This window comes from Helianthus annuus, chromosome 9 (genome assembly GCF_002127325.2).
Source record: "Helianthus annuus cultivar XRQ/B chromosome 9, HanXRQr2.0-SUNRISE, whole genome shotgun sequence".
NCBI classification, from domain to species: domain Eukaryota; kingdom Viridiplantae; phylum Streptophyta; class Magnoliopsida; order Asterales; family Asteraceae; genus Helianthus; species Helianthus annuus.
In genome coordinates this window covers 7,893,849-7,919,677 of record NC_035441.2, presented here as the reverse complement: position 1 = coordinate 7,919,677, position 25,829 = coordinate 7,893,849, and the positions used below count along the sequence as shown (strand labels likewise).

General features: G+C 37.5%; 2 protein-coding genes across 4 annotated transcripts; both read right to left on the bottom strand.

The window, feature by feature from the left end:
- Positions 1–2,752: 2,752 nt before the first annotated feature.
- Positions 2,753–23,330, bottom strand: LOC110877127 (UDP-glycosyltransferase 74G1). 3 transcript variants are annotated; one of them, XM_022125283.2, is made up of 3 exons: positions 22,593–23,330; positions 3,370–4,004; positions 2,753–2,914 (listed from the first exon to the last, which is right to left on the bottom strand). In XM_022125283.2, exons 1-3 carry the CDS (start codon positions 23,253–23,255, stop codon positions 2,821–2,823), a joined length of 1,392 nt encoding a protein of 463 aa, XP_021980975.1. In that variant the 5' UTR covers positions 23,256–23,330; the 3' UTR covers positions 2,753–2,820. The 3 variants fall into 3 exon arrangements, with proteins under 3 accessions (XP_021980975.1, XP_035833164.1, XP_021980974.1); XM_035977271.1 differs by having other exon boundaries at positions 2,785–2,861; positions 3,317–4,004; positions 22,593–23,329; XM_022125282.2 differs by lacking the exon at positions 2,753–2,914 and having other exon boundaries at positions 3,050–4,004; positions 22,593–23,329.
- A 548-nt stretch (positions 23,331–23,878) lies between these two features.
- Positions 23,879–24,949, bottom strand: LOC110875215 (F-box/FBD/LRR-repeat protein At1g13570-like). Its single transcript, XM_022123412.1, has 3 exons — positions 24,801–24,949; positions 24,179–24,698; positions 23,879–24,094 (listed from the first exon to the last, which is right to left on the bottom strand). The coding sequence occupies exons 1-3, from the start codon at positions 24,947–24,949 to the stop codon at positions 23,879–23,881; spliced, it is 885 nt and encodes a 294-aa protein (XP_021979104.1).
- Positions 24,950–25,829: the final 880 nt, after the last annotated feature.

Here is a 25,829-nt window from a genome sequence, read left to right as displayed (position 1 = left end):
AGCAGGCTCGCATGGAGACTGAGATGCTCGTATATAGAGCCACAGACTCGTATGGAGACCGGTATGCTCGTATGTAAAGGAGCATGCGCGTATAGCGACTTACGTGCTCGTATGTGGAGCAGCAAGCTCCCATGGTGACTGAGATGCTCGTATATAGAGCAGCAGACTCGTATGGAGACCGGCGTGCTTGTATGTAAAGGAGCATGCGCGCGTGGCGAATTACGTGCTCATGTGTAAAGGAGCATGCGCATATGGCGACTTACGTGCTCATATGTAAAGGACCATGCGCGGATAGCGACTTACGTGCTCGTATGTGGAGCAGCAGGCTCGCATGGAGACTGAGATGCTCATATGTAGAGCAGCAGACTCGTATGGAGACCAGTGTGCTCGTATGTAAAGGAGCATGCGCGTATAGCGACTTACGTGCTCATATGTGGAGCAGCAGGCTCGCATGGAGACTGAGATGCTCGTATATAGAGCAACAGACTCGTATGGAGACCGGTGTGCTCGTATGTAAAGGAGCATGCGCGTATAGCAACTTACGTGCTCGTATGTGGAGTAGCAGGCTCGCATGGAGATTTACGTGCTCGTATGTGGAGCAGCAGGCTCGTATGTTTAATATATTAATAAAAAATAAATAAACAAAAAGCTCGTTTAGGCTCACGAGCCGGCTCGAGCTCAATAAGCGAAGCTCGGGTTCGTTTACTAAACGAGCTTGTTTTTAGGCTCGAACTTGAGCTCATTTAAGCTCGACTCGTTCGAGCTTTTTTTTCAAGCCGAGCTTGAGTAGCTCGCGAGTCGCTCAGCTCATTTGCACCCCTGTGTATAACTCACAAATTTACATATAAAACCCGAGGTAGTATTTTTGACCGATGAGTGGAGAAGAGATTTGTGTGAGTTGAAATGTTGAGATCAAGTTAAGGATTCCGTTTCACAGTTAAATTTCCATATTAAAAAAAAAAAAAAAAAAAAAACTTGGGCTTTTTCTATTATTTGACACTATGGATTGAGGCCCAGCCCGAAACTAAAGCAATGTCTGTCCATGGGAAAATGTATAAGTGTGCAATACTTTTCTAACAGATTGTTTCATAAGATCAAAGGTCTTATTGATTTGCTTTTACATTCACCATGTTTGGAGGAGGGTATGCTGATTATACTTAATCTTTGTGTAAAACCATAGTTAATGCTCCTTAAATTGGATTTAATTCAGAATAATAACACTAATACTTTCTTTAGAACTTTTTATTTTTTGAGGTTAATTGGACAGGTTGCTTTAACTAAAAAGCACCTATGGATATCCTCAAAACTTAATTAAATAGGACAAAGCTCTTCAGGTTCAATCTGGGATATGTTTCAGGTATTATGTTTCTAATAATTGGACATACTAGACTTTGTCACATTTTGTTGCAACATACATTAGTCGAAACGAATTTGTCTTAAAATGCATTAGTCGAAACAAATGAGTCCGTTGATGGAGTTGTGAAGAAGTCTTATACCGAGTCACATTCTGTTGTAACATACATAAGTCGATACAAATTTGTCTTAAAATGCATCGTTTTAAAGTTTTGGATGTCATAAATGGACTGTAGCAGTGTATGATATATATTTCAATGGTCATAACTTAATATAATGATATTATATATTATGACAATCTTTTAATGTTCAAGATTAAAATTAGTAAACTCCATCATTCATGTTTCTTATTCGCCAAATGTAGGATACAAATATCACAAACATATTTTGTATTAGTTAGGATTAATGTGTGTGTATATATATAGGACAAAGATCCGTTAGGAATCACCGTTTATTGCGATAACCGTGAGAACCAGTGTGAACACAAACAGTAATACCTAAAAAAATCTAAAAAACACCCAAAAATTTTTTTTTTATTTTTTACTATTTTTTATATAAAAATCGCTACTTTTAGTATTCAAAAAAAAAATTTTTTTTAAATTTTTTTTTTAAAAAAATTTTTTTTTTTGGCTACTAAAAGTAGCGATTTGAACATAAAAAATAGTAAAAAAATAAAAAAAAAATTTAGATTGTTTTATTTTTTTAGATTTTTTAGGTTTTTTGAGGGTTTAGTTTTTAGCATTTTAGCTTGGGGGGGGGGGGGGGTTAGGTTTTTTCTTTTTTTTTGGGGGGGGGGGGGGGTGGGTTTAGGTTTTTGGGGGTGGGGGTTAGGTTTTTTTTAGGGTTTTTTTAGCTATTTTAGGTTGTGTTCACATTGGTTCTCGCGGTTCTCGCAATAAAAGTGGTTCTCGCATGAACCTTACCCTATATATATATATATATAAATATATATATATATATATATATATGGGGCTGCTAGAATGAGAACCACCTCGAGTTGTAAGAACCGCGAGAACTACACCCCACGGAGCGCCGTTCGCCATGATTTTTTTTTTACAAGTAGATGTGTGTATTATAAACACAGCCGTAAAAAATCATGGCGAACGGCGCTCCGTGGGGTGTAGTTTTTTACACCACAAGTTTGGTGTTTTTTAATTTTTTTTCTTTTTTCTTTTTTTTTCACCAAATTTGTGGTGTAAAAAAACTACACCCCACGGAGCGCCGTTCGCTATGATTTTTTACGGCTGTGTTTATAATATACACATCTACTTGTAAAAAAAAATTATGGCGAACGGCGCTCCGTGGGGTGTAGTTCTCGCGGTTTTTACAACTCGAGGTGGTTCTCATTCTAGCGGCTCCCTATATATATATATATATATATATATATATATATATATATATATATATATATATCCAAATATCATGAAACAATTACAATAATCACCAACATACATATCAAATGGTAAATCAGCATGCATGCTTTAGTTCACATACAAATTCTTCGATATCTTTATCAGAGCTTCCACCTTCATTAACGGCTACTTTAGCCAATTCCCTCCATTTAGCCGCGTGCTTCCTGATTTACCATTGGATGTCGTAAATGGACTGTAGCAGTGTATGATATATATTTCAATGGTCATAACTTAATATAATGATATTATATATTATGACAGTCTTTTAATGTTCAAGATTAAAATTAGTAAACTCCATCATTCATGTTTCTTATTCGCCAAATCTAGGATACAAATATCACAAACATATTTTGTATTAGTTAGCATTAATATAGGGTGGACTTCTCTTAGGATCCCTACCCTATATGTATATATATATATATATATATATATATATATATATATATATATATATATCCAAATATCATGAAACAATTACAATAATCACCAACATACATATCAAATGGTAAATCAGCATGCATGCTTTAGTTCAGATACAAATTCTTCGATATCTTTATCAGAGCTTCCACCTTCATTAACGGCTACTTTAGCCAATTCCCTCCATTTAGCCGCGTTCTTCCTGGCTACTACTCCTATTTCTTCTTCCATAATCTTCTTTATACACGACACAAGATTTCCCCTTCTCACTATCCCGTTCTCATCAGCCTTAACTCTTACTCCAACACCCCAAATTTCATCTAGGCACTTGGCATTAGTAATTTGATCTGTCCATTGAGGCATTGCCACGACTGGGACTCCTATACTTAATGCTTCAATAGTCGAGTTAAACCCACAATGTGTAACAAAACATCCTACTGATTCGTGTGCTAGCACATCTAGTTGTGTACACCATGGCACAACTAACCCCTTTTCGGTTTTTAGTATGTCCACAAAATCTTTAGGGAGTTTATCCTCTTCTTTAGCCCTAATAACCCATAAGAAATTAACATTGCTATTGCTCAATCCCCATGCAATTTCTTCCATTTGTTCGGGTCTTAGTTTTGCACTGCTCCCGAATGATAGGTAAACGACTGATTTCTTTGGCTTATCATTTAGCCAATTTATGCATTCGTCTTGGTTTGCTTTGAAGAGACTGAACCCGTAATCTTTATCATCTTTAATTCGTTTGTCAAGGTACATTGATGGAATTGTTGGCCCGATTACCTTCAAGTTCCACATTTTTCTCATCCACTCTATTACCTAAGAAATCGAAATCGAATCATGTAGACCACACACTACAAATAGTTAATTCACTCATCTATTATTTCTAAAATTAATGTGTTTGTATAAAAAAAAGATTGATCGTTAAAAATATGTTTAAATAATGATCAACTTTTTTAATAAGTTGTTTTATTAAACCCATAACAAAAAAAAAAAAAAAAAAATCTTTTGACAGCCTGATTTTTGAGTTATTTGCTACTGACTGCAAATGTTTGTAAGACGCTGCTTCTATAATGTAGTCTCTCTAACAATATAATAGTCAACATTTGTAAAAACTTGAGTAAGCAATTTTGTTTATTTATTTATTTTTTATCTAAAATTTATTGAAATCCGAGTTGTACGTAAAAGAGCGACTTGCACTTTTCCTATGTGAAACTAAAAGCATCACAAATGCATGTGTTTGACTCACATATTCCTAGATGGAAGAGAGGGAGGACAATGAGACAAGCATGGTGGACATGGTAAGGAAAGACAGCAAGGTAATGTTTTTGGCTACGGACGGATGCACATCATTTATGGGGAGAGGTAGGAGAGAAGTGCGATGCACCCCAACTCTCTAAGGCTTAGGGGTGGTCCAACAAATTTAAAATAAAAATGTCGATCCTTTTAACCCATTTACAATTTGTTTAACCTACTTTTTTTTTATCATCAACTTGATGAATACATTTATTTCTTGATTAGGACCCAATAACCCGTTTTAAACATTTAGACGGAGGGGTTAATGGATCATGCATTACCAGGTGACACGATTTTGAGTGTGTAAGGGTAAAAGTAGATACTTTGACAGTAATAAATGTTCCCACTATTCACACACCTCCAAATCTTTATTTACACACCTTGTCATCTATACGACCAGTATAGTAGAAAGTCGAGGGATGATTTTTTTTTTTGTCGTTAGTCTATATGACTCGTGCAAGATTATACAGGTCATATAAATGTAAGTGTAGTAACCTACCAGGTAATGACTTTATCAATTCTGTGAAAAACTAAGTCCAAAGCAGAAGTCATAGTCCAAGATAAAACAGAAGAAAGAAGTTCCGAATTACTATTGGTTCCGAATTACTTGAGTATCACAAAACTATGGATTCCGAGTTAGTATTATTATTGTAATGTTTGTTTTCGAATTACTTGCAAACCTGAGAACTATGTTGTTCCAAGTTATTCAGTATGTTAGTAGTATTGGCGATCTGAGGTTTCTAGGGTTTTTCTGCGAGATTTCTTTTTTTGTTGGTTTCTTCGATTGAGCTTATGGAGTTCACTCCTAAGAGTGGTGTGTTCCTTGTTCCTCCTGATCCTCCACCTGTGACAGGTGTTGGCGGTTTGTTCGTGATGCCTGAGGGTTTGAAGGGGTTTTCTGATTCGGTGAAGGGTGCTTCTCTTTTGCCGGAGGTTGGTGTTGTTCAGAGCTCGTGTGGATTAGGTAATTCGTGTATGGAGGAGGCTGTAGAGGAACTGAAATCGGGTGTTAGGGTTTCTAGTGGTGGTCTGGTGATTGATAAAGGTATGTTTTCGTCTGTTTTTCTTTCTATGGCCGATTTTGATTATTTGAAGAGTGTTTTGGGTGTAAATTGGAAACAAAGATTGTTCAATGAAAAACTTATGTTTAGTAACTCAGATCTGAAGGTTTCGTTTAGTGTTGATTCAGATCTGACTGAGAATGGGGATTCTAATAGGGTTAATATTCTTTTGGAAGGGAAGGACATTCATGAGTGTCCTAGTGAGTTGTTTTCTGGTAAGTTTGGTTCTGTGCTTGAATTGTTAACTAAAATTGATAAGATAAAGGGTGGGGTGGACAGTTTTGTGGATAAATGGGTTTTGGATGATTCGATTATGAAGGATGGAGGGGGTAGAGGTAAGGTTTCTCAGATTGATGCCTCTGTGAATGTGTTTGATGTTAATTCTTCTGTTGGGTTTGTTATGATGGATAAGCGGAAGAAAAGGTCAGTTAGGAATGAGGGATTGCAGGTGAAAGCCTTTAAGGCTATGTGGGGTGATAATGCTGCTGTTAAAATTCTGTTGGATGAGGATGTTGGTAGTAAGTATGATGTATTACCAGATGGTGCCTGTGCTTTGGAGATGGCTAAGAGCTTGGCTAATGTGGGATGTAAAGGGGTTTGTAAGGATAAATTGTGGAAGAAGGTGCAGAAGGGGGGTTTTAATGATGATGCTAGGAGGTTTAAGTTTTCTGCTACTGCCTTAAACTTCTCGTTTTCTCCTGGGTCAAATGATGGTAAGAAGAAGGTGGTTATGCCTGTTTTCTGTAAAGAGGAGGGAAATGGGTTTAGTGGGGGTGACATGGGAAAGTTTGTTGATAAAGGTTTGAAGGTTGGAGGAAGGAAGAGTATAAAGAAAGAGTCTATGAAAAAGCTTATTCAGAAGAAGGTGGCTGAGTTGGAGCCTTATAAGGTGACAAAGGCTGATATGCCTTTTATTAACAGTTTGAAACCTGCTATGAAGTCTTTTATGTCCTCTGTGGCGCTGAAAGATAATGTGGTGTTTACTGCAACTAAGAATGAAGAGAAGAGGTTGGTAAAGGAGAAGGAAGTAGTGTCTTATGCTAATACTGTTAGGGGTCCGAAGTCTGTTATTGAGGAGAAAATTCAATATTATCCTCCGAAAGTGTTAGAGAATGGGGATGTTGTGGCTGTAATTAGTCCGGAGAAGATAGCTGAAGCTAAGAAGATGTATAGTGCTTATCTATATGGGTATTTCATTGGAAAGGATCTGCCGTTAGGTATGGTCAGGTTTCATTTAAGTAGAATGTGGAAACAGTTTGGTATTATGCAGATATCTTCGAATGATAAAGGGATTTTTTCTTTAAATTCTGAAGTGAGGAAGGTATGGTGGCTGCGATTGATAAGGGGCCCTGGTTAGTGAATGATGTTCCATTGTGTTTGAAGAAATGGGAGGCAGGTATGACTTTGGAGAAATCTGAACCGTTTAAAATTCCGTTGTGGATTACTATTCCAAATTTACCCCTGGAATTGTGGAATACTGTTAGTATTTGTAGTATGCTTAGCTGTGTTGGGTATCCTCTTTTGTTTGATAAAGTCACTTCTGAGAGATGTGGGATTGCTGAAGGGCCTCCAGGTTTTGCTAGAGTTCTGGTGGAAGTTGTTCTGGTGGAAGTTGATGCTGATGCTGATACAGTTTTGCCTGAATTCGTTAAGGCTTATTATCCTGAGGAGGGTGAACATCCAGCCTATGTTAAAGACATTAGAATTGAATATCAGTTGAAGGTAAAGAAGTGTTCTGAATGTAGAGTATTTGGGCACGATTTTGAGTCGTGTGGTAAGAGAATTCTGTCGGAAGAGGAAGTTAGGGAGAAATCCCAGAAGTTGATTGATGATATTAAAGCTGCGAATGCTAATAACTTTCCTGTTTCGGGAGTGGGTGTTAATGGTTTTGCTACTATGGGTAGGAAGAATAAAGTGTTGAGGAATTATGATGGCATGAAATATTATAACCAAGGCAGAAATATGAATGTTAAGAAGGTGCAGAATTCAGGGAATGGTATGGGTACTTCGGTTGGGGCTGGAACCTCTGATACTAAAAATGATAAGGGAGAGATCATTGAGCAGAGAGGTGAAGGAGTGACTATAAAAAGTGCTGGTAATATTAAAAGGGGCTCGAAAAATCCAAAGCAGATGTACAGGCCTGTTGTTAAAGGCCCTAAAGTGACTAACAAGGGTGAGACTAAGGTGGAGAGTATTGTGAAGGTTTCTAATAGTTTTGAGGTATTAAGTGGGGAAGTGGATGAAATAGTATCTGGGGGCAGTGAAGTGAAGGGAAGTATTGATGTGAAGTCTGGATTGAAGGAAGAGAAGGCGAGTGATATGGGAGGAATTAGTAGAGAGAAGGAAGTATTTCAGAATAGTTCGGGAAAAGAAGATCAAAGGTGTGGGATGGATGTGGATGCTAATGATCAGATAGCCAAAGAAGTGGAAATGAAGGAAACCAGTGATTGCTTAGCTGATAATATTTCTACTAGTGTGAATTATAAAGCTGGATATTTCAAAATGAATGATTTGCAATTCAATGAAGTGGCTTGTTATATTCTTAAAAAGGAGTGTCCTCCTTTAGAAGTTTTGAGCAAGTGGAATGTGGGGCAAAAGAAGGTTTTTCAGGAGCAGTGGGATGTTTTGCAGTTTGAGAAGATAGTTAATGCCTGTGATGTTGAGTCAGAAGGGGATGAAACGGCTGTTTTTATGAAGAATGATGGTGGTGAGGATACTCGTGTCTTGGGTAATCCTCTAGAGAAGGCTGGTTTGAAATGAAGATGCAAGTCTTAACTTGGAATGTGAGAGGGTTGGGTAGTTTTGGGCATCAGTCTCAAGTTAGAAGGCTCTTGAAAGATAATAAAAGTAGTGTTTGTGGTTTATTAGAGACGCATATTGGGTATAGCAAATTGCAGGAGGTTTGTAATAAAATTAATAAGAGATGGATGTGGTTCTCAAATACTGATAAGTGCTAGAACTGGGTTAGAATTGTTGTGGGATGGGTTCCTAATGTGGTGGATGTGAAGGTGGTGGAGTACTCTGATCAGGTGATTCATTGTGAGATCAATAATGTATATAATAAGGAGCAGTTCTTATGTTCCTTTATGTATGGGCATGCTAATACTGCTAACAGGAGGCCGTTGTGGGCTGATCTGGTTAGGTATGGTTTGAAAGTACAGCATAAACCTTGGACTCTTATTGGAGATTTTAATGCTATCTTAAAAGCTGGTGAGAAGAATATGGTGCAGTCGGGTACTAATTATGGGATGGTGGATTTTAGAGAATGTGTGGCTGAATTGAGTGTTCTGGATATTTCTAGTACGGGGTTCTTTTATACGTGGAATCAGAAACATGGGAAGAGGCATAGTATCATGGAAAAGCTTGATAGAGCTATGGGAAATCAGTGTTTTGTTGATAAATTTCCTGCTGTGTTTGCAAAGTTTCTTCCGTTTTATACGTCGGATCATTCTCCCGTGTCTGTTATTTTTCCGGAAGTGGGGAAGGCTGTTGTGAAACCTTTTAAGTTTTGGAATTTTCTTACTTCGAAAGAGGAATTTCTACCCATTGTTAGAGATGGATGGGGTAGGAGATTTGAAGGTCATAAGATGTTTGTGGTGATTTCTAAATTAAAGGCTTTGAAAAAACCTTTAAGAAAGCTGAGTTATAAACAGGGAACCTGCATAGTAAAGTTGAGTTTCTAAGATGTGAGCTTGAAAGAATTCAATTGGATGTTACTATTGATCCTTTTAATGAGGAGTTAAGAAATGAGGAGGCTGCTTATGTGAATGCTTATAAAGATGCTTTACTGGATGAAGAATATTTGTTGAAGTAGAAATCTAGAATGCATTGGCTTAAGGTGGGAGATCAGAACACAAAGTATTTTTATCAATCTGTTAAATATAGAGAGAGTAGAAATCGTATTAATGTTATTTCTGATATGGAGGGTGTGGAATATGATAGTCAGAATGTTGGGAATGCTTTTGTTAAGCATTTCAAGGGAATCATGGGTGTTAAATCTGCGGTGGAACCTTTAAATGATCCGGATTCGTTGTTTATTAACAAACTGACGGCAAGTGATGCTTTGAGTATGGTTAGTAAAGTGACTAGTGAGGAAGTCAAGCTTGCTATGTTTCAGATAAGTGATGAGAAAGCGCCTGGGCCTGATGGGTTTTCTGCTAAATTCTTTAAAAGTGCCTGGGATATTGTGGGGACGGAAGTTACTGCTGCGGTTATTGAATTTTTTGAGAATGGTAAGCTGCTGAAAGAATTGAATGCCACTGTTCTATCTTTGATACTTAAAGTGAAGGCCCCAAAGGCTGTTAATGAGTTTAGGCCAATTGCCTATTGCAATGTTCTTTACAAATGCATTAGTAAAGTCATTTGTAAAAGGTTGAAAGGGTGTTTAGGGAATTTGGTCAGCTGCAATCAGAGTACATTTGTGCCCGGAAGATTAATCAGTGGTAAGATTTTATTGTCCCAAGAACTTGTTAAGGGTTATGATTGGGCTATGGGTCATCCGGGAGTGGCTTTAAAAATTGATTTACATAAGGCATATGATTCGGTGAGTCATAGTTTTCTTGAAGATTGCTTGGTGCACTTTGGGTTTCATGAGAAGTTTATTGGCTGGATTATGACATGTATGTCTCCTGTTTCTTATTCTATTTCTGTCAATGGAAATATGTTTGGTTTCTTTAAAGGGGAGAAAGGGTTTAGACAGGGTGATCCTATGTCACCGTATTTGTTTATTCTTGTGATGGAGGTTCTGAATCTTATTCTTAGCAGAAATATAAATAGATATGAGAAATTTGTTTACCATTGGAGATGTGGTAAGTTAAAATTGACACATCTGTGTTTTGCTGATGACCTTGTCATATTCTGTGGGGCTGATAGAGGATCTATTGACGTTATTAAACAAGCTTTGAATGAATTCAGTGTGGTGTCTGGCCTTATTCCAAATATGGGGAAGAGTGAGATTATATGTGGTAATGTGAAGGAGGACTTAAAGGCTGAAATTTTGGGGGCTTTACCTTTCAGGGTTGGTGAATTTCCTATGAAGTACTTGGGGGTCCCTTTGTCTTCTAAAAAGTTGTTTCAAAAAGACTGCAGGTTGCTGATTGATAAGGTGAAGAATAGAATTTCTGACTGGAGGGTGAAATTTTTGTCATATGCGGGGAGGGTTCAATTAATTAAATCTGTTTTGTCTTCTTTAACTGTATATTGGTTGAGCCTCCTTATATTGCCTTATAATGTCTCGGAGGATATTGAAAGGCTGATCAGGGGTTTTCTATGGAATCAAGGAGTGGGGAGGAGAGGTATTGCAAGAGTGAGTTGGGAGGATATTTGTTATCCTAAGTGTCAAGGGGGTTTGGGGGTTGCTTCTCTTAAAAATCAGAACATTGCTCTTATGTCTAAACATATTTGGAATCTGGTTTCTAATAAAGATTCCATTTGGGTTAGATGGGTTAAAGCTTATAAATTGAAGGGGAGGAGCTTTTGGGATACTAATGAGACCCGGTTTGACTCGTGGAGCTGTGGGCAGTTGCTGCAAATAAGAAACAAGGTTATGGGCAATTTTGTCACTAAGGTTGGTAATGGGGAAAATGTGTTTGCTTGGTATGATAATTGGATGGGGAAGGGTATGTTGGTTGATTTGATTAATAGGAGAGATATTAAAGAAGCTGGATTTGATTTTAAAACCAAATTGGCTTATATTTATGATGGGAAGGTCTGGAAGGTCCCTGAAGAGTGGCATGAAAAGTATCCGTGGTTGGTTAAGTATAATATTCAGACTTTTAATAAGGAAGTCATTGATAATGTTCTTTGGAAGGGGGAGGATGGAAAGGTGGATGAGTATGCTGTGAAAAGGGTGTATAGAAGCTTATGTGTGGTTGGGGAGGTGGTAAAATGGGGAGATTTTGTGTGGTTCAGCCAGTGCATTCCGAGGCATGCCTTTGTCACCTGGATGGCGTTTAAATTTCGTTTACTGACCCATGATAGAATGATAAAATGGGGATGTGGTGGAGAGTATAAAAGTGAATTTTGTAATAGAGTGCCGGATAGCCATCAACATTTATTCTTTTGATGTGAGTATACTAGGGCTGTTTGGGAAAGAGTTAGAATTCGAGCCAGGTTGTTGAATGCTCCGAATGATTGGGTTAATTTTGTGCAGTTCGTGGAAAGCAGAAAGTTTGGTAAATCTGTGTGGCATGTCATTCAGAAGTTGGTTGTAGTTGGTACTGTTTATTTTATTTGGCAGGAACGTAATTGTTGTCATTTTGAGAACAATAGAAGATCTGTGCAGCAGGTTAGTGATTTGATTATGAATAGTGTGAGGAATAGGCTGCTGGGTTTAGTATGGAAGAATAATAGTAGTGTTGCTGAAGCTGCTGTGGAGTGGAATGTTGAATTGATTAAGGACAGGGGTATTTCTGGTATTTCATGAGTTATGAGATATGATGGGTATTTAGCTATTAGCGTTTGGGGTGGGTTGGTGATCAGTTAGTTTCTTGCTATTTTATTAGTTTTTGTTTGAGTTTTGATTGTATGCATAAGATGGTGCAGGGTATAGTGGTGGTGTGGTGGTTATGTTTTGGTTGGGGCAAAATGTGGTTTTTTGAGAGGTGGTACTTTATCGATCCGGGTATTTTGTTAATTGGTGACAGTTGGTTATATGATGGGAAAGTGGAGTCTGTGGGGAGGGATATCGTGTTGGGAAAGGATGAGGATGGGATGGTTGCGGATCGGAGGAATAGGGAGTGGTGGGATGCTGCTGGGAAGGGAGTGTTAAGTTTGTTGGTTGCTGCTTGGAGAAATGAAGAAGGGATGGCTATTTGGTTAGCTGCTGGAATGAAGACTATGTTATGTTATTTTGATTTGATTATTATAGTGTGCTTGTATAGGTTCTTTCTGATTGATTGTTTGCGTGTGGTTTTGTTTTGTTTGCAGGTTATGTTTTTGTTGGATTGTATAGTATGGGCGGGGGGCCGAGATTTTTGTCCCATTTTGTTAGGCCCCTCGTCGATAGGGGTGGTGAGTTCCTTGGGTTGCATGTCCCGGGAACCTAAACTCCTTTAGGTGTAAATATTTTTTTGTTATTAATAAAATTTACCGGAGGTGCCGCCCTCCTTTACCAAAAAAAAAGTATGTCAGTAGTATTAGAAGTGTTCAGAGGTTTGTTTACCTCTGAACCTTAGTCCGTAGTATAGGTGATACTCCGGAATATAATGTTAGTTACGGATTAAGTTAGTCAGCCTATATATATAACTATGTGATGTAAGTAAAGCGACTTTTGAAGAGTTCTAAGTGAACAAATGTTATAGAGAGAGAACTTAGAGAGAGAAAGTGTGATTTAGATCTTAGTGATCTCAACCAGCTTGTAGAGGATGTGTACTCTTTCGGTATGTAGTCTATGTCGATTGTATTATAATGAACGAGTTTCTTCTACACTTTCTTCTATCTCGTTTTATGTCTTGATCAAGTGCAATGTTTCGGTGTTTGTCATCAATGTACAGGGTCAAGGTGACATAACAATAAATAATATACGAACCATATAACCTTATACGAGCCACACTATAATCTTCGATGAGATTTTCAGCTTTCTCAGACTTTATACATGTCGTATAACCTTATACGCCCCGTATAGATTTATTTATTTTTAATTACTTTAATAAATCTAAAACGAAAATGTAGAAAGATTTTTTATTAAGGTACGAGTTTCTTCAAAAGTTTTTATTAAGATACGAGTTATTAACGATTTTACTTTATTGAAAAAGTTATAACAACTTTTTATTAACGAGTTTAGCCGATTTAATTGCGTTAGACGTTGAATTATTAAGATACGAGTTTGTAATATGCCGTAGATTATATTACGATCCATGTTTAACAATCAGGATACAACTAAACAATCAAATCCTTAAGATAAATATTACAATAAGAATCATCAAAATAAAATAAGATAATCATTTTCAGTAATATTTACAATGTTTCAAATCAAAATACAACCAAAGGAAAATACAATACTCGCCACTACTACGGCGGTGAACTTGGTGGCGGTTGATCATTTGCATCATCTGGTCCGTGTCCGACATCCACTTAAGCTGATTAACTACTTGGGCTATCTAAGTAACTTGATGTCCTACCTGAGCCTTGACTGGTACCAACCACTCCTCATACCCTGCTGGAGCCACCAGACGTGGTCTCATGCTGCGTCGCTCATATGGTCCTCTGCCCTTTCGCCTATTCCCCTCGCCTCCACCCTCCTACTCCTCACCCGCTGGAGATTGCTGCCAATCGGTGCATCCCTGGTCATACGACCATACAATCTGAGTTCCTACCTCGACGGCGATCCCCAGCTCGACCGCTGTCTCACGGCCTACGGGGTCCAGCAGATGGGACATGGACAAATCGTGAGCCCTGAGGCGGCAACCCAGACATTACTGGATGTGTTAGTCGCCATAGGGAGTGATGTAGGGTTGTTGTTTATGCACACACTTAGGCAACAGATGTTCGTGGACGAGCATCATCTGTCCACGATGCAGTCGGTCAGCCTTATGTATGACCCGTTGCACCGATATATACTTCGGTGTATCATGGTTACAATAGTTGCGCGGGGGAATTGCAGGGAGAGGGTCACACAGAATGGCCGACTTTTTCTACACAATATAAGTCGTCACTAGTGGAAGGGCTAATTTGGCATATAAGTTCGTCGTTTACTTTATTAAGAATCCGTTTCGTTGGACTGCAACCCACATGGTCTGCGGGGGCCTCATCACCGGGTTGGCAAAGTTTTTCCACATTTGGGTCCCGGACTAGCTCACAATATGTCGGTGTCTCATTTGTTCGACCCCGTATGTCGTTCGACGACGATCGTGATAGGGATCGCTTCTGAGGTGGTTACTCATATTGTATACTCGTATGAACAGGGACGCACCGTTTGGTAGCCACCGTCGACATGTGAGGAGCAGGTGGGTCGGGGCGAGGGTATGTGGCACGTGAGTGGGGGGTGGGGGCGAGAGGGCGGAGGTGGCTCCTCATATGGGTGACAAATCATATGAGCGACGCAGCATGAGACCATGTCTGGTGGCTCCAACAAGGAATGCGGAGAGGTTGGTACGGGTCGAGGCTCATGCCTAGGTGTAGTTACTAAGATGGTCCAGGTAGTTAGTCAGCTTAAGTGGATGTCGGACACGATGGTAGCGCATCTGACTGCTGCCGTCGTGCCAATCTCTGCACGACCAGATGTTGCACATCCACCAAGAGAAGCACCACTATCACCACCAGGTTCGCCGCTGCAATAGCGACAAGTATTGTATTTTCCTCTTGTTGTATTTTGATTTGAAACCTTGGAAATATTGTTGAAAATGTATATCTTATTTTTTTATGATTGTTATCGTAATGTTTATCTTCTGTATTTGATTGTTTAGTTGTATCTTGATTCTTAAACGTGAATGGTAATACAATCGACGGCGTATTACAAAGTTGTGTCTTAATAATTCAACGCTTAACACAATTATTCCAGCTATACTCGTTAATAAAAACTCGTTATACGTGTTTCATTAAAGTAAAATCGTTAATAAGCTCGTATCTTAACGAAATAGACGCGTATCTTAATAATAACTAGTTTTTTTATATCGCGCGTTGCGGCGAAACCGAGCAAATGGTAATGTAAAACAAACGTGATTTGAAAATAAAGCATATTGTTTAGAAATTCAAACCATTAGAACGATTTAGTTTATTATCGTACCGTACCGTTTTATGATACCAAATAAATATACTTTATTTTGAGTATAACTTCGTTTTTAACAAAACTTATGACAGAATTTCAGGGAAAGAAATCAAGCACAAGTACGTACTTAAGTTTTTAGAAAAAAGTTATAAACGTAAATTATTAAAGAAGTATCAAATTAATAGATAAATTAATATATGTTAAAAAAGGAAAAAAAAACAATTATTAAAAGAAGGTAAAGGAAATATATGTTAAAAAAAGAAAAATATATTATTAAAAGTAAATATAATAATAAACTATTATAATATATTAAATTATAAAATAATAAAAAACAATATATTATTATAAAAATAAAGTTACTATTCATCGACCCTCTTCAACAATATATATATAGGAAGGCTATGATTGAGACACCGGGGCGTGAGAACTAAAAGACTCCGCGCTATAGGACGATGCTAAGGCGACTCCTTCCGGTCTTGGCTTTATCGGGTTGAGACCCCGATCAAAGCCTGCCGGTAGCGACGATCTGCGATGGAAAGTGGAGTTAAGAGGTGAATGGGTTTTGTGTTCCACAACCCATTTCCCCTCTCAAACTCTCCCCTTTCAGGAGCTGCATCAGAGCAGGAGGCCCTCGGCATGATGCCTTGAGAAGACATCATGCCGTACTGTACAGGGAAGAAATCGCGCGTATGCGCGTGTACACACGTACACGCACACATGACGTGCACACGCACAAACAAACAAACACTGATTGTATGGCCACTGTAGGCCCTTAAAACACCTGTTGAGCTACCTTCATGAGTATTTACCCATTTCAATCTACAAAATAGCTTCTCTGTACAGATATTTTAAAACAACCCATGAAAACAGTAACAGCAGGACAAACAAAGCACTAACAGCAAGACAAACCATCAAGACAAACAAAGCACCAACAGCAGGACAAAAAATAAATACATCTAACATTGCTTTTATAACAACACCGTCCCGTTATCGATCGGGATACCCATCAGGGCATCCCTCTCTTGCCGGTTGAATAGATCGGGGTGCTTGAGGCACCCCTTGCTAGTTATTTTTTCATTTCCTCACCATCCCGTTATCGATCGGGATACCTATCGGGGCATCCCTCTCTTGCTAGTCCGGCCGGAGATGGGGTTCCTAGTCCGGCCTAAAAAGAGTAAACTCAAATGAAAACCACTTTTATTGTGAAAACTCGAAAACTAACTAAAAAAAGCTTAAAAAACACACAAAATTTTTTTTTTCAATTTTTTTTTATAAAAATCGCTGGTTTTTATATATGAAAAAAAACGTTTTTTTAAAAAAAAAAACTTAGTAGTACACATGTGTAATAATACACATGTGTAGTACACATACACATGTGTTCTACACAATTTTTTTTTTTTTTGAAAATTTTTTTTATATAAAAAAACCTGCGAAAATTGTTATGCAAAAAAAATAAAACAAAAAATTTTGGTATGTTTTTTTGGCTTTTTAAGTTAGTTTTCGAGTTTTCACAATAACTAGTGGTTTTCATTTGAACCTCCCTCTATATATATATATATATATATATATATATATATATATATATATATATATATATATATATATATATATATATATATATATATATATATATATATATATATATATATATATATATATAGGGGGCTGCAAGAATGAGAACCACCTCGAGTTGTAAGAACCGCGAGAACTACACCCCACGGGTGGGCGTTCACCATGATTTTTTTTTTACAACTAGATGTGTGTATTATAAACACAGCCGTAAAAAAAAAAAAATTTAAACGTCGCGACCGAGGGGGTAGTTTTTTACACCACAAGTTTGGTGTTTTTAATTTTTTTTCTTTTTTCTTTTTTTTTTTCACCAAACTTGTGGTGTAAAAAACTACCCCCTCGGCCATGACGTTTAAAATTTTTTTTACGGCTGTGTTTATAATACACACATCTAGTTGTAAAAGTAGTTACAAAGCGTTATAAATCTATACCGGTCATGTAGAGTTATGCGAATTGTATAAAGTTTTCAAAACCTCAAAATCTCACCAAAAATCAAAATGTGGCTCGCATAAGATTATATGAGTCGTATAATACAACGCATATAATCTTATATAAGTTGTATACAGTAATGACAAAGAAAACATTCTCTAATTTTCTGGTTGTATATCATTTATCCATACAACACATATAAAGCTATACGAGTTATATGAATTTCTCTTTGTATATCCTTTATCCATACGAAAGATATAAAGCTATACGACTTATATGAATTAAATTGTATAAATAAGGATTTGGGGTTATGTCCTAAAAATATAAGCTTTTACAATTCAATTTGAGCCAAACCAGGGTAAATAATGATTTGGGGGGATATGTCCTAAGGCCACCCGGGTGGTCAGTGATGGAGGTACCATTACTCGTGAAAGTATAACGCACACCGCCGCTACTATACTTCATCACGCGTGCAATTTATAACGCGTCAACCATATCACGCGTGAACAATTTGTTTTAAATTCAGTTTTGTTTTGTTTTTTTTAATGATTTTGATAGTGTGTGGTGAGTGATGGCATTTCCACTAAAAACCTTCACTAGTGATGGAATAAAGCTCGATGACATGGATGAAATTGATTGGGTGTTGTGAGTGATGAGTGAGTGGTGAGTGATGACCACCCCTACCCCTAAATATAAATATAAGCTTTTAGACCATGCGCAGTCGTTGGAGTGAATAATGCCCCACCCTAGGGCGTTTTGCGCCACGTGTAATCCTACTCATCAAATGGGCGTTATTTACAAAGGGGCGTAGTGGTGATAACACCCAATAATGCCCCGTCAATCATTACACACTCATTAAATTTATTTTAATTAAAACTAAATAAATTTCATTAAATAAAAAATATTACATTCTAAAAGAACGGAATTAATAAAAATAAACCGAAACAAATAAAAAAACAAAAGAAATAAATTAAAAAAAAAACGAATCAAAGCTAGAGATTGTCTTTTTACATGTCATGTAGGTTGAAGGTCGGTTGGGATTGCGTGGTGTTCGGCCGATACGCGTTGGGGTTAACGGGTCTCGAAGGCATACCAAATGGAGGTCAGAAGGGATTCATGATTGTGGGTGAAAAGTGAAGAAGTTTTTATAAAATTATAGAGAAGAGGTGAAAAATTTATAAAAATGGAATGAAAAGTAGGGATTATATAGTGTTTAAAGTTAAAAAAAAAATATTAAATTATTTTACCATTTGACAACGGTCAAAAACCTCAAAGAACACAAAATTTCAAACAGGCGAAGGCGTGGAAAATCCAACGCCAAAACCCAATTTTTCAAAAAAAAAAAAAGCCCATCGGCCATAAGTGGGCGTGTTTGGCTGGGAAAACGCCGAGATTTTGTCGTGTACGGGTGGTCTTAGACCAAGGGTGTGGGGTCCCCCCCCCCCCCGGTCTCGGCTCGTCCCCTCCGTTGCACACCGCCCCCTCGGGCTCGTGCGTCTCAAACGGTGGAATCAAGACGTTGGTGACTAGGTGTTTGGTTGGCTGATGGTTGATTTTGGACCACCACATAGAGAGATAGAGAGAGTTATTTTTTTTAATTATTTAATTAAATAAAATAAAATAATAATAAAAAAGGGACGAAAGACTATCCTCCACACCCTTGGATAGTCTTCAAAGGGATGGTCATTCACCCATGGTGATGTGACGCCTATGTAACGGAGGTAGTCCCCAATAAGACTAAGGTGCTGTTTGTTTTTTCTGCGGACCACATCTGCAGGCATCTGCAGGAGAAGAGGTGGACCAAATGTCTGTAGTCTGCAAGGAGAAGTAGGTTTGTTTTTTTTATTCTACAAAAAGATCTTCTCAACACACACAAACACACACTTTGCACACACAACATCTGTCTGATCTCTCTCTCCCTCCCTCTACCACCACAACCACCGGCCACCTCCACCACCACAACCAACCACCACCACTTCAGCCACCACCCAACCGAAACCCTAATTTCACCACAACCAAGCACCACCGCTTCAACCGCCGTCAACCACCTCCACCGAAACCCTAATTTCACCATCTTCAAACCTAGTCGATTTGGGGGTTTCTGAAGAGAGAGAGAGATCGAGGGAGGAGAGAGATCCAGAGAGAGAGAGAGTCCGAGGAGAGAGAGACGACGGTGTATACGGCGGCAGTAGTGGTGCGGCTGTATCGGTTATGGCGGTGGTTGTGGTTCCTGTGACAACGGCGGTGATGATGAAGATGATCGATGAAGATGTTGATGAGATGATGATGATGATGATCGATGATGATGATGACGATGATGTTCGATGATGATGATGATAACAGATGATGAAGGCGATTTTGATGGTGGAGGTGACTGGGGGTGTCGGGTGGAGGAGATGGGTGAACGTGGGGGTGGCGGTGGTGGCGGAGATGTGGTGGTGGGGATGTGGGGGTGGAGGTTTGGAAGAAGAGGTAAAGGTCAGTGCCAAGAAGACTTGGGTCAATGTCTGTGCCAAGTAGAGGTCTCGCAGACCTTTCTTAACGAAAGGTCTGCGAGAAAACAAACAAGCTGCAGACATGAAACATCTGCGCACGTCTGCACAACACAGACATAAGTAGCCAGAAGTGCTTCTGGCAAAAAAAAAAAAAAAAAAAAAAAAAAAAAAAAAAAAAAAAAAAACAAACAAACACCACCTAAATAAACCCCAACCCAACCCATGGTCTTAGGGTATATAGGGCTCTCTCGGGGAGGGGGATCGGTGACCCAATTCACCGTTCGGGAACACCGCCGCCATCGGTGCGGGGAGGGGGATCGGGGAGGTTTCACCGGAAAAGGAGAGAGGAGATGGTGGGGCCACCCTTATTTTCAACCAATCAATTATTTTCCTTTTTTTTTAATAAAAAAAACAAGTCACCTAAGATGGAAGTGCCACCATCAAATTGGGGTGTGAGAGAAGTTTAAGAGGGGAGTTGACGTGGCATAACCTGATTGGGTGTGCGTAAGAGAGGGGACTTCCCTAAGAGGGGAGTGCCCCTCTCACCCTTATAATTCAATTCGAGCCAAACCACTATCCAATATCCTGACACCCTAGTGGATAGCTATAAAAATGTAGACTCATTTGTCGGTTTCTTAAAAACTTGATGAGCATTGAATGTAGTCACTTGTTTGACTTTAACGAATTGTAAACATTCATATCAATCTAATAACTAGATTCTTGCCATATGCCGCGCGTTGCGGCGGCAACGACTTAGTTGTTTATAGCTAAGGACACGTTATGTGATGCGTTAATTATATGAAAACGTGTGTTTCCATGTATACGATCTAACTCAGTGTAACCTATATAAACATTGTAGTTACAAAAGAAACATAACTGAACCCGGGGTGGTTGGTTTAGTGAGGGTTCCACATAACCACTACATCATCCTTATATTTGAATCAAGACCTAGCAACATCAACAATCAGTGACTCGAATTTATACTGTCGAATGACCAGAGTTCAGACTCGTTTCCAAACATAATTTACGTCAAAACATAGACCAACCAAAATCGTATGCAAAAATAAGCATGAAAACGTATTATACTTAACCAGAGTTGTTTCCGAAAAAATTTATGTCGAAACATGAATTTATATAAACTGAAACATGAATTTATAGCCACCCATAAAAATAAACATGAAACGCATTATATTGACCCGACTTGTTTTCGAAAAAAATACGTGAGAAAAGTTGCGTCGAAACGTGAACTTATAATGACACACTTAAAAATAACAATGTGAAAATATAGTTTTTTTTTTTTTTTTATTTTAAGCTAAACAATGAAAAAACGAATTAGAAAGTGGATAGTTGTACACGAAAAACAAACATCTACATACAAACCTACATATATTTATATATATATATATATATCATATTTATTATATGCATGTATATATAGAAAAAGAAAAGATAAATAAAGAAATGTATATTGGAAAAGGAAAAATAAAGAATCAAAATGAAAATAAAAAATAGAGAAGGGAAAAAAAGTTTAGAACACCTAGTGAATAAAAAATAAAAAAACAATGGAACAGAAAAACAAAATAAATACTGAGACTATTAAATGAAAAAAATACCACAAAAAAAGTAATGGAAAGGAATCGAACCTGGATCTATGTGATACAACAACAAACACTTAACCAATTCAATCAAATCTCATTTTGTTAACAACTTTCAGGTTACGATAATATATAAAAGAATGGGTCGGTGGCTTTGATGTGACAGCCACCGACCATTCTTTTTAAGACTATACTAGTAATATGACTCGCGCGCGTTGCGGCGTGGGTACTTCGTAAACGTCAAATAAATTAGTCCAAGCGTTATGCATATGATTGAACTCAGTTTAACCTATATAAGCATCGCGGTTGGATCAAACGTAAAGTAAATTGAATTTATACCATACAATCATAAGATATTATATGTGGCCTGACTAACTCAAATACCGTCAAGTCAAAACGAATATGTGACTTGAATCATACGTAGGAATTGTACAAAATAAAGCACCTAAGTGTACACCAAGTTAACGTCGAAATGTAGACAAAATCGAACTTATAGGGAAAAGTATACGAAATTTGTGTCGAAATGTAGACAAACTCGAATATTGTACTGACTATGCGACATGATTATATATAGATTATTAGCGACCCTTTACATTAAAACGTAGGCCAAGTCGAATTTAATCGATGAATCAAAATGTATTATATTTGACCCGATTGTTTTTAAACAAAAGTTACGCCGACACGTACATAGAAAGTATGCTCGAAAACGTATTATAATTGAAAACAAAATTTACTTGGAAATGTGGACCAACTTGAATTTATATTGTCAAATCAAGACGTATTATATTTGACCTGAATAGTTTCTGAGCAAAACTAACATCGAAACATACATAAAAAGTAAGCACAAAAACATATTATATTTTATCCGACTTGTTTTCAAACAATTATTTTCATCGAAGCGTAGACCAACACATTTTTATACCAACACATACATAAAAATAAGCACACAACAATGTTTTTTAAGTTAATGACCGGATGTATTAAGAAAAAAAAACAGAAGATATAAACTCTCGATGGGGTAAAAATAATATTAAAGGATTGAAAATTACATTACCTAAACTAAAGAACCTAAAAAGGATGAAAATTAAAGTTGAAAAACCTGGATGTCAAAAAGGAATGTCTAAAGGGTAAAATGAATTTTAAGAAAACTTGAGGGTTTAAAAGAGGAATGTCCACCGACATTCCTCTTTAAGATTATATAAATAAATATTAGCAGAAAAATAAAATAAAATAGAAGAAGCAAAAGCAAAACACACCTCTTTCTCTAGTTGATAGAAACTAGTTGTGAACACCCACCGTGCTTCATCAATATTAACGAACTGACTAAACACAGTCTGAGACCATCCAGGGTACGCTCCATGATCACGCACAAACGACGGCGTTTCCCACCGTTCAAGCTGTGGCAACCCAGGAACCAAAACAGGTGCATTTTCACCAAGTGGCAAAGAGATCAAACCCTTATGAACATGATAATATATGCTGTTTACACCACAAGCTTGAGTGAAAAACGAACCAGCATTTATTCCAAACTCCTTGGCCACATCCAAAGCCCAAATGATCATGGAATCATAAATGATTGCATCAATCTTGTTTCCTTCATTTTGAAGGTTCTTGATGAGATCAGCTAGTGATTTTGAGCCAGTTTCTTTGAATGTTTTGAGGTAGGATTCTGCGCTTTGGGCACTCGAGTAACCGCCTTCATCGAAACCGTCGGAAATGGCTTTGATTTCGATGGGGTTAGTGGTGGTGTTGTGGGGGAGGGTGGAGTTGAATTGGTAGATGGTTGTGACAAGGGTTGGTTTGACACCTTTGGAGAGTAAGCGTTTGCCGAATTGGATGATGGGGTTTATGTGGCCTTGTGAAGGGTAGGGGAAGAGTAGAACATGTGGTGGTTTGGTGATATTGTGTTTTTCTGTCATTGTTGGTGTGTAGGGAGAGCTTGTGATGGTTGGAGGTTGGAAGTGCTTTGTTGTGTGGCTGTAAAGTGGACTTGTTTGTATATACTTTTGTTTGATTCTAACCACACATTGAATGCACCATACACGAGTGTGTGGACTAATTCTAACGATCGATTATTTTGTGAATTTATATAATTTTTTTTTTTGGGAATTTATTAACTTTATACTTTGATTTGTAACTATGGGAATTTGAATGTGGTTGACAGGGAAGATCATAAATGCAGGAAAAACCACAAAATCCAAGCCAAATAGTATTGGATTAACGACAATGGTCGTCGCTAATTGACCCAATATCGTAGGCAAATTCGTCCTGAAATCCATCATTATTATTTGGTCTAAGGGCATATTCGGATGTATTTGTGTGTGTTATCAATGAAACAATGAAGTGTTGTTGGTCATATTTAATTATGAAAGGAATTAAATGAATGCATCGGGATTTAAACACAAGCACAAATATGGAAAGTTGTCATACTGTATTTCATATATAATGAAAAGATTACAAATACAAGTATTAATCTCACAACCCATGAGCCTGATCACTAACTTTCTATTCTGGAAAACCTCTGATTGTGATCACTAACTTTCTATTCTTGAAAACCTCTGACTGTGATCATCAAACAGATGTTTGGTCTTCTCATTAATGCTACGATTATAAGAGTCTGCAGATTCGGAAAGCTCCTAATCAAATCAAGAGCACATGATAACTTCATACCATCGTCTAAACATATTCTAGTTAATCTAAGATACTTGAGGCCGAAAATGGAGGTAGAGAACCTCTTATTAGCATCACCTTCTGTCAACTACAAGAAAAGCAGTTAGAGATATTTTATAAAGCCTTATTGCAATATAACGAATATTATGTAATGCAGTCATTTTAGCCTTACACGACAGTCTTTAAAATTCAAATGAAGCTCTTGAAGTTTTGAAAGAGAACCCAGAATAGTACCAGAACTTTTGATCATCTCAAAGTCAGGACCATGCAATATCAAAAATAATATTTTGAGATTTTCAAGTTTTGCAAACTCAACTAGTTTTACTTTCCCTAGTCCACGGCGATCATTCACGGCCAAACTCTCAAGTAACGGAGACCCAGTAAATAATGCCCCAAGGTTGTTGTTTTCTTCAAATAGCACAACCAACTTTAAGCTCAATAGGTTTGGAAAACCATGAAAAGTAGGTGGAGGATTGAAGTAACAGTTAGAAAGTGTCAAATGTTTTAATTCTAAACAAGAGAAAAGATGGGTATGCAACTTGAGTGGTGGTTCATGCCAATTCCTAATAGTGAGCTCCTTAATTCCTTTTCTCGACAAGAGCAAAATCCAGTGATTGACATCTTCATCATCAATTACCTCGTCTATGGAGAGGAAAAACTTTGTAATTGCACCTCTAAGATGAAGAAGAATCCTATTTATAACTCTCACATGATAATTTTTGTATGTCTTTTGTGCTAAATACCAAAATAAGCTAGCAGTTTTTACGAGTCAGCTAAGTGTAGTCCACTTAAACCTCCAGTTTCTCGACAAGATACTGGTCCTCACTGCATCACGTAACGCCAATCGATCCAGTATGTTTGTTACCATGTTATCAGGCATGTTGCTGATAAAATCTTGTCGTGCAGACTTGGATGCTTTATGTGTCCCGTGAATGAGTTCCATTAGTCTAATAAGAAGACATGTATCAATCATAAATATAAATAGCCATGACATTCATAAACCATCTATATGTAATATGCACATACCCAATATTTCCTTTTTTCTTAAAACCTATTATAATGGACCAAAACAGATGTTACATAACTATAGAAGAGATATAAAATTCAGTTTATAAATGAAATACAGATACTTAATCTTAGACCATAGGTCACACAACCCTAAACCCATCTTGTAATGGCAATCTATACAGATACTTGATGTGAAACCATCTATACGCATATACACAATATTTCCTTTTTCCTTAAAACCTGTTATAGTGGACCAAAACAGATATTACATAACCATACAACTTTACAAGAGATTTGAATTTCAGTTTTTATGATAATAATATAAAGGGAAAATTACTCCAGTGTCATTTAACCAACCAAAATTATCAAAATGTCATCTTCCTGTGTCCATAGACGGACTCATGTGACATGGGATGCGTCCGTCTGTCAACTTGAAGAGACCATGAATGAGGAGGTTACACGTGTCCGACAAAAGGTGATGCGTCGACGGCAGACTCCTCCCATATACTTGGCAGACTCCTCCCATTGGTTCGGCTGACTCTTCCCAACGGCTTGGCGGACTCCTCATATTTTGGTTGACTCCTCCCATTGCTCGGCTGACTCCTCACATTTCTTTTTAATTGTATCAAATATTTATATCTATTTAATATAGCATTATAACATAAAACATTACAACATAACTTAAAAATTAGAAATATAACATAAAACATTACAATATAACTTAAATACTACAACATCACTTAAATATTACAACCTAAAAACGTGATATAGCATGTTATTAAAAAAAGAAGACACTTAAATATAATTTTTCAAAA